At 25.7% G+C, this 10,528-nt stretch overlaps 2 protein-coding genes across 2 annotated transcripts; both read right to left on the bottom strand.

Moving 5' to 3' along the window:
* LOC124928304 lies at positions 1-637 on the bottom strand. The gene has a single exon (XM_047468785.1). It carries the CDS (start codon positions 624-626, stop codon positions 219-221), a length of 408 nt encoding a protein of 135 aa, XP_047324741.1. The 5' UTR covers positions 627-637; the 3' UTR covers positions 1-218.
* Positions 638-1,761: 1,124 nt separating this feature from the next.
* Positions 1,762-2,423, bottom strand: LOC124922061 (calcium-binding protein PBP1-like). The gene has a single exon (XM_047462787.1). The coding sequence runs from the start codon at positions 2,366-2,368 to the stop codon at positions 2,018-2,020; it is 351 nt and encodes a 116-aa protein (XP_047318743.1). The 5' UTR covers positions 2,369-2,423; the 3' UTR covers positions 1,762-2,017.
* Between the last annotated feature and the right edge of the window lie 8,105 nt (positions 2,424-10,528).

The raw sequence follows: 10,528 nt of genomic DNA, 5'->3' as shown, positions 1-10,528 counted from the left end.
TAATGATTAAGGTAAAAATTAACAAATAATTAAGCTAATTCGTTAGAACATTTAATAGATTTCATATCATAATTCACCAAATTATATTTTATAAAACCTGGTTAAATAATTAACTCACAATATAATTTTGTCTCGATAAATATTTTTACTAAAATAGTAAATAATTATTTTACTCATCAAATTATACCAGTACTGAAAGGCGGTAACTCTTTCCAATTTCATGAATTGAAAGATTTATTTTGTTGCTCAAGTGACGGCGACGGCGGCCTTGCCCAACGCCTCTTGAATAGAAAGATCAGACCGGCGGCAATAAGCATGCCGGCTCCGGCGGCTCCGGTCAAGAACGTGGCCACAAAAAGCAAGCCCTCTCTTTTCAACCGCGACTGTGAATCGCCGCCGCCGCCGCCGTGGTGTGTGGGTATTGGATAGACAGACTCCGCCGTCTTTGTCCCGAAAAACGATCGCATCTCCGGCGAATCTTTGTCTTCCACGGCGCTGTTTTGAAAACCCAGACCGTGTTCTGTCGGCCGAATCTCCCGACCTAATGATAACCTAGAAATAGAAATGATGAGGAGGAGGAGGTATAAGATGAGACAGTAGTATTTTGTACGATGATGTTCTTCCATGTGGATCAGTTAAATTCATAGATGGGAATTTTGAAAGTGCAGAGGAGAGGAGAGGAGTTAAGTAAGCTGCTTTGTTGCTTTGATTAGTCAAAGAGGAAGGAATCCAGTGAAAACCTGTCGGGTAATCGTTTCTTTTTTACTTCAATTCATTCATCTTTTTAGTCAAGGATATTTCAATATCATTCCAACTTTCTTACTCAACATTACTCAACATTCAAGTAGTTTGGGAACTCATTCATTTTTTTTTTTAAGAGTTTTGTTAGGTTAAAATTAGTTAATGTTTTGTTTGTTGAGCTTAAACGGCTCTCAATTATATCATTTTGCTTAAAAAAACATATCATTTCAGCTTTCCACTTAGGTCACGTAATCAAAGCTATTGAATTATTTTTATAGTTTTCTATTTCTCGTCAAAATATATTTAAAATTTTAACATTCATTTACAATTATTCTTATATAAGAAGTTAGCACCACTAAACGGTCATGACTTTCCTTAATTCTAGATGTGAATCGACTCGTGACCAAATACTAATTTTTCATAATTTTTTTCTTTAAACGTAGAACGAACTCGTGATATTTATTTTATAAACTATTATTGTCACTTGACTACTTTAATTTGTTGTTTTTCATAATTATAACGAATATCCCTACTCAAAACAAAACATTAATTATATAGTGAGAAATGATAGTGAGAGTGAATTTGGGAGAGTGAATGAGGGAGTGAATGACATGGCGCAATCTTATTCGTTGAAAAATTAACAAATTTTCTCTCTCCTAATACTTTACTCATTTTCCAACCACTGATGTAAAGATTTTACTCCCCATTCACTCTCCCTATCATCCCTCTTATATAGTAGAGGAGTTTAAGTGTCAAAGATTTTACCTATAAAATTAAAAGAGTATGAATTTCATTTTCAATAAAATAAAAACATCTTAAATTTAAATTGATGTCATGATTTATTCTAATTATAAAAAATATATGAATAAATGAATTGGGTTAGTTATTAGAAAATGACATGTGATATAAAGTTAGAAGTGGTTAAATAATATGATTCATAGTTATTAGAAAATGACAGGTCATATAAAGTTATAGCTTAGCTAGAAATTTTTGTAAACAAATGATTTTATAAGTAATGGATAATATAATAAAACCAAATTGGATTAATATAAAAAAAATGCCAATAATTTGATTAACAACGAGTGGTAGTAGTAGTAAAACAACATAATATCCAAAATAACCTTAACCTTAATTATAGAATTCTAAGATGAAACAAAAACATATATAAAGACAGATTTATAGAAAGCAAACAAAATGAGATCATCATCATCATCGTCCGGCGACGGCTGAAACAGAGCAAAACAGAGTACTCATTGATGGTATTGAAAATGAAGAGTTAGCCATTGACACGCCTTGAGACCTCTTGAAGCCACCCTCTTGACTCAGTCATAAGTTCAGGGCTAAGCCTAACCATTAGAACACAAAACTCCATCTGGTTCAAACATCCATCTCCATCCATGTCACCTTCATTCATCATTGATCTAAGTTCTTCATCTGACAAACCATTCAGACCCAACAATTCTGCATTCCTCTTCAAGCTATCGAATGTTATTGCTCCTTTGTCGGTATCCATTAGTAAACGGAACCCTTTGCAGAGTTCGTCCATGAAACCTTCAGCACCGAGCTTTTCCATCATAGATGGAAAGAAGTCTTCGAAAACAATGTTGTTCTTTCCTCCGGATGCCATTCTTGTTTGTTTGTTTGACTAATTGGAAGAATGAATACTGGGTTTGGATTTGAACTTGAACTTGAACTTGGTTGCATGATTATGATTGTGGGAATTAGATGGTTTATATAGAGAAGGGGAATGAAATTTAGTAAAGAGATAAGCCCGATTGAGAAAGAAAGAAAGGATGAGAGAGAAAGAGAAATGTTTGTTTTAATTAGGATGTTTCCTCCTTCCTAGAAATTGCATGGAAAGCTACCCCAGTCCATCTTCCTTAGATCATATCCGTTAAGTTAGTTTCGGCAGCATGCAATTTATTATTCAAATTTTCTCAGATCATGGTAAGATGAAAAAATTAAACCATTTTTGTGTTTTTCTTTTAAACATAGGAGAAAACTATCAATTCCATTTCACAGTAACTTTCTTGTTCACTGGCAGTTAAATCTGACTGAATTTTTGGACTACCCTTGATTTCTTTGTCAGAATAAAGATGACCATTTGAAATACATGAACCAAATTACTCCGTTTGGGACGTTTTTTATCATGATTTGACCGGTAGTTGAGCAGAGATGCGGTAGAAAGATTTGGTCCTCGTCGTCCTTAACATGCTCTAATTCTGCCACAAACACTATGAACACAATTAAATATATAAAATTGTCAATATATTTATTTATTTATTCATTATATTTATAAGAATTTTAAGTTTATTTCTTTATAATAATATATTATCCTATATATTATATTAAAAAATTTATTTATATATATATATATATTTTTAGAGAATATGATATAGAAGGTGTCCCGCGAGAATTCCCAAAAATTGAACGAGACGGAAATGACAGTAAAATTAAATTCCCAAAATAAAATGAAACAGAAATACATTCTGTCCCGAACCGCACACTGTCATCCCATCTCAATTTTTGATCTCATTCTCAATATTTAAGACTCATTATTAGATACCCAATTCTTTCACTTAAATAGGTACATTAGGCTACTTTGATTCAGCTTATTTCCATTGGAAATATTAATTTTTATTAGTGATTATGATCGGAAAAAATAAGATATGAATAAAAATATTTGAAAGGTAAAAATATATAGTAAAAGATATTTAAAATAAATTGTTCTATAATTTATAACTATTGATATATTATTTTCAAATAACTAAAAATCTACTAGCCTGAAACTCAAATCATATTTTATCAAACTTGAGGTCAAAGTTTAAAATAGTTTACTATGTTTTTAGTCTCAATTTGACATTTAGTGAAAAAATACTACATAAATAAGTGGTAACTACAAATAAGTTATTATACTAGTTTGGATAAATTAGATCATTATGAAAGTTTTTTTGAATCAAATGACTTCAATTTTGACTAAAAAGTCAAAATAACCAAAATAAGTTGAATAATTAAAGGTATTAATAACATTAAGGGATAGGGATGACAATAAACTATACTTTATTAGAGTGATTATTAAATTAGTTGAATGAAAGTAATCTACAAACTACTTTGTAAATTTATGGATAAATCATCTATTTTATAAAAGTATTAATTTAGATAAAATATGAAAGTTATTGGTGACTTGTTTCACCCATTTTTTAAGTTTCCTACCGGTTAAAAGATGATTGTTGTGGTTGTGAGTTATTTTCTTCGACTTTTTTAATCACATAAGTTTTGATATTTTTTTATATTAATCGACTAAAATTTTTTACAAAAATTAACAAATCATATTGTAACTCGAACTTAATCGTTTTTATTATAAATTTTTACTTTTGGAATCTTTGCAATTTAGTTGATTAATAATATGAGTTTTATCCATTAAAAAGTTTAAATTTTGAATATCTAACTATACCTATAAAACACATGAAATTATTGTGTGGGACACCAAATGAGTTTTTAAGTGTAGCTTAAAAATGTTTAAATTACAAAGTAAAAACTAAGTTATAATAATTTGATTATACATTTAAATATAAATTTTTATCTATACATATAAATAATAATATTTTAAAATATTAAATATGATTATATTTTTAATTGATATATAACTAAATAATTTTAATATATATGTTATAAATTATTTAATAATAACAAAATACTCAATTGAATAATTAAGTTTAATTTGATATATTATAAATAATTAATTAAATTTAGTTATATAAAGATTTTATTAATAAATATAACATTTAAAATCTATGCTAATATAAAATTCTAAATAAAATTAATAATATTAAATTTAGTTATATAAATGATCGATTAAATAATTACTACTAAATAATTAATTTAATAAATTTATAATCTATAATTACTTAATAATTAATACTTTTTTCAATTTTATGATATTAGAAAATTATTTTAAATAATTCACATTTATTTAATGATCAATTAAATAATCAAATTTTGTTGAGTGAATATATTAAAATAAAAATTGTGTTACTATATATATTTATTTATAATATTTAAATATATTAATGACATTTTATCCTCTTATTTAGTTGAAACTACCCAACTTGAAAAGAATAGTATTTTAGGGTAGCTTATTCAATTTTTTTTTATTTATATGAAAATGTTGGTACGTTTTATTTCATTACTTTTATTTTAACTACATGTTAACATGGATTTGTGCTAGTAAGCAATAAGTTTTGTGTCTGATAAATGTGTTTATGAGTTATATAATTAATATGTTGTCTTATATTTTTTAACTATGGCCTTGGAATCTGATTCTAATTCTTCTTTAATTTTAAAAATAAAAAATATATAAATATAAATTAAGTTTAATTTAGTTTTTACTATTTTCTTCCACTTTCTGTGATTTATTTATAATAAAATACAAAGTCATTTGAAAAAAAAAACTAAGCCAATCTAGGTCTCCAATTAATTACTTTAATTATTTTTTAAAATATTACGTAATTTAATTTAAGTGTTATTCATAACTTTCCTTTATAATAAAGTTTATATGTCTTTATCAGAAAATAAAATAATAAAGAAGAGAATTAAGTTGCAGATTAAGATATTATTTTAATGTTGGATATATAGTATCAAACAATTCCTTTAGAAAGGTTGGATGTGACAGTTATAGAAATGGCGGGGAGTAGAGAGAGAAAGAGAGAGAGGGCGGCTTCTTCATTAGTGTCGAAGTTTCCTATGAAGAGATGAGGTTTGATGTTGTCCAAACGACTCTTCTTCCTCAAAAAAAAACAACTACACAATAAAACAAAACAAATTTGAATTTTAAGTAAGGACACTCTTTCAGCCCTACTTTGGAATCTAGTTTCATTTATTCTTTGCAAGAACCATCCATCTAATTTTAATCATATTTTTTTTCTTTATTTTATTTAATCAATTATATTCTTAAATAATATGTCATTTAACATAAGTGTCGGTGGTGTGGTAGGGGTCGAGTTATTATTTTGGAGTATAATTCTTGATATGAGTTATTTATCATCTATTTGAAAAGTTACTTGATTCTTGTGGACGAGGAGTTATTATCCTAGTTGTTTGGAATCGACATCATGTAATTCGTTTAGGGGGAGGGATATGAATTATACTAGTACCAAATGTTGCTACCTCGATTGTTATCCACAACAAAGAGTTCATGATTCTCGCTATTTTCTTTATGTAGCATAATATGAAGACATTTGTTGAGAACAAAGCTCATTTTCAAAATTGATAATGTATTTCATTTTCACGACTATGGTTGAATTGCATTGCTAGTCTTCAATTTGATCAATGGTAGGAATTTTGGATCTTCTCAAGAAATTCAAAATTCGCTAATAAAGTTTTCTTAGGTAATTTGTTGGTTTTTCTTTTTGTTTTTGGTGCTACATAGTGTTTTTAGCTTTATGGTTGATCTTTAGCTTTTCTTTTTCAGTATTTTTAATTTATAATTGGTCTTTTAACTATAGTTTTTTTCTTATTTACTTTCTTATTGTTTATTTTTTCCTTAAGATATGCAAGTTATTATATGAGTTAAGATATTTTATTAAAAAAAAAACTCAAAAAAGTAAATATTTAGTTTATTTATGTTACCAATACAAACATCTACCTCAACCATTCAAAATTAAATATAAAGAATAATCAACAATTCAAAATTAAACATAAGAAATAATCAAATTACATCAAAACATATCAACAATATTGAAATAAATCTATCTCCCCTTGTATCATGGTGACTTTATTATAATCATTGTGGTAAAGACTCATACCTTTATGAGTGTTATAACTCATGTCTTTATGATTTTCCGTTTAATGTTTGATTAAGTGACGGTTTAGTGAGTTTTTGTATCAAAAAATTTGTTTGTGTTTTATTCAGTTGAACTATTATAATATTTTTTTATTTAAAATTTAAATTTTATAAAAATAAAATAAAATTATTTTAATTAATTAATTAATTAAAAATTCTGTTAAGTCTTGTTCGGTATAAGGGTGGGTCGGTACGGTATACCTTAATATTATATTCATATTTTATACTTTACCTAAAACTTCGGTATGCAAAAAATGCATACCTTTACTGTACCTTGATTTCGGTATACCTTGTTTCGATATACCTTAATTTCGGTATACAAAAAATTCATACATTTACCTTACCTTAATTTCGGTATGCCTTATTTTCGGTACGGTATCGGTATTATACCTTTGATACCTAAAAAATATATTAATTTTAAAAAAAATCAATCCCAAAATTTTGGTATTTCGGTATATCTCGATATACCAAAATTTTAAAAATCTCATATTTTTACCGTACCAATAATTACGGTATCGATATCATACTTTACCTTTTTTTCGGTATACCTTAAAAGTCAATATTTTCGATATATTACGGTACAGTATTTTCGATATACCTTTAATATCGGTAATTTTTTTCACCCCTAGTTCGGTATAAATTTTAAAAAAAACATACAAAATCAAACATCTCTTCACTCCCCTTTTATACAAAAATAATCATCACCTCCTTAAAATCATCACCAATCATTTTTTTTCTCGCTCTAAATTTTTTTTAAAAATTCAATATGAAAAACCTATTAGTTGAAAAGATATATAATAAAATAGTTAATATTTAAATAAAATATTATAAAAACACAGCAACCCATATCCAACTAGCTCCCAATTCTTTCAATTTTATTTTATTAATATATACATTTTTTTCAATTTTTTTTATAAATTTAATAATTAAATATAAAAAATTATTTTAATATTATAATTTCAAATAATTCCAGTTTTTTATAATTTATTTTTTTTTAAATAACTCCATATGAACCAACGAAGTTAAAAAAAATTTCAGATTAGAGTTATTTTAATAATCTAGAGGAAAAAAATAAATAATAACTAGTGATGATTTTGAAGAAATAAAAATATTTTTGATAAAATTATTTAAAGAGTATTGATATATATAATAATAAATAATAATTTAAAATATATGATATTTTAATATTTTGGGTAATGAATTGAGTTACTCGTCGATTAATGAGAGGAAAAATAAAAAGATATTTAAGTGGGTTGAGATATTTAAATAATCCAACCCTGCTTAAGATATGATTTTTTCTAAACATTTTGAACAAAAGAAATAAAATGATTTGTCATTTACGTGATTAATTTGACATTATTCATGATGATCTGACTACAGTCAGTTTGTACAGTGCCATATTATTATTACTATCTTCCATTAATGATTAACAAACCAGCCAAACTTACTTATTTGTAATTTAATCTCTAATAATAATAATAATAATAATAATAATAATAATAATAATGTTGTTTTAGAGAAAATATACAAATAAATAAAACATATATGACCAATTTATATATGTAGATATTAATTAATAAGTTATGATGAGAATAATAGTTGAATAAAGAAATGATAAATTAATAGTTGAGCAGCTTCAATTGAATCCAATGTCAGTAACTGATTCATGTTGGATTGTTTTTTCCTACCATCTCTTCCTGCCTTCCTTGAATCTTCCCAATAATAGACCCCATATATATATATATATATATATATATATATATATATTTATGTTTATGTTTAATTGCAATAAGAGCTAAAATCAACCTATTCTTCAATGAACTTAAAATCATTTTTGATGGTTTGATACAACTTTGATGAAACATAAGAAAAAATAACTGTGATTGGAAATTCTCAATGATATATTAAATCATGAAAAATTCAAGTAAAATGCAATTGAACTCAATTGACTAGCACTTAGACATAAAAATATCGTTTCATATAATAAACATTTTATTACCTGAAAGAATATTAGAAATCATTTGAGTAGATATCAAACTTATCTCTCTATATAAAAAAAAAACAAGTCAATATTGAGAAAGATTATGAGCACGAAAAGATTCATTATCGTTTCAAATTTTTCCTAAATATAAAATTGTATTGAAAAAGTTACAAACTATTATCAATTACATGTATTATGCAGAATTAATTATAGAAAGAATTATCATGGTAAAAAAGGAAATTCATTAATGTAACTCAAATAAAAAAAAATTCTTAAAAAGTTCAAATTTCATATTCTAACTATTATTAATAAGATGTTAATTTAGATGGTTGAGTGATGCAACCTATATATTAGTATATGATCACTTCACCTCCTTCAAAGGGTAATATATTTACTTAAAATGTCTTACCTAACAAATCATAAATTTTAGATTTGATTTTTACTGATAACACTATGATTAAACGAGACTGTAATTGTGGCTAAGATTATCGCCCTTAAAAATAAACCAGAATAAAAAAAATATTGCATATAGCCCCAACTCAACTATACCCAAACCTCATGTGACATGATTTCTATTAAAAATGAACTAGACCTGATATTTGTAGGGTTAAGAAAACAAATTTTCATGGCAAAATAAATATACAAGTGATGGGCCTTAACCCAATGACTATTGAGCCTAGTCTAATGAAGTAGCCCATCCAAAGTATGTTAAGATAATACACATGCAAAAACCCATAACATAATCAATTGTCTTGAATTTGATCATACAAAAACAATCATTTATATATGGATATGTTTAATTAAATGGAATTGAACCCATGATATTTTAGTCTCTTAAGTCGACTCTTAGACCGAACTATTTTGATGGGGTCACGAATATGTTTTGACTTAACCTATTTCAAACAATATAAAAATAGTATTTGTAATACTATATTCACCAAAATAATTTTATATTCATGTAGGTCAACTATGAAATGTAACGCTAGCTTTTTAATATTATAAAAACAACTCCATTATATATTTATTTATGCTAAACTCTATTTTAGTTAAAACTTTATCATCTAAAGAAAAAAAAATGATCTCTGTTAAAGATTTATTTATTTATTTGAAAATGCTTTAATATGTCTTGGTGTTAGATATATTTATTGACTTTAGTTCAAAAAAAGATGAAAGATATATTTATTGAATTTATTTGAAAACGACTAATTTGAGTGATTATGACTTTACTCTCTATCATATATCCCCACATTAGTCAACCTAACATATTTTTCAATAAAAAACTTTTATCATATCTTCATTTATTAAACAAAGTTCATTGCAATAAAAAAATATAATATCAGCAAAAAGTCTTAAATTACGCCTCAAAAGTATAAAAAAAATGAAAAAATAGCTCCTATCCTCATTTATATTTTTCTCAAACTATAAAAAGTCTTATGTTTATCCATTTCATATTTTAGTAATTTTTTCTATATTTTATAAATAACATCTCAATAAATAAGAATGTAATAATTCTCATCTTCCAAGTAAAGAGAGACTACCCTATATATGTCACAATATTCAATAATAAAAACAAAATAAATTTATAATATGGTCTAAAAAGATAAAAAAATTCAATTAAAAAAAAAGTTGTAATTAAATTGTTAGGTTTCTTTATTAAAACTTGCTTTCCAAGAACAAAATATAGCATATATTTAAATCAACCCATTTTGAATGTGATGGTTGTCTAAACAGCCAGGCAAATGTGTATGAATGATTATGAGTGGCTTAATATTTATAAAATAGTTATTATAAAATTTTATATTTGTAGAAATTCTAAAGTGGTTTTGGACAAGCACTTACTTATAATAAGTGGCATGTGTCATAATAATTGGAGTAGTTGAGTCATGATATTTTTTTGTTAATTTGAATAAACATATATATTTAGACGAATTACTTGTCTAACCATATATCTTATTAGACAGTAT

Source organism: Impatiens glandulifera, chromosome 1 (genome assembly GCF_907164915.1).
Source record: "Impatiens glandulifera chromosome 1, dImpGla2.1, whole genome shotgun sequence".
In the NCBI taxonomy this organism is placed as follows: domain Eukaryota; kingdom Viridiplantae; phylum Streptophyta; class Magnoliopsida; order Ericales; family Balsaminaceae; genus Impatiens; species Impatiens glandulifera.
Note: the sequence above shows the minus strand (reverse complement) of the source record. Positions and strands in the feature narration are given on the sequence as shown.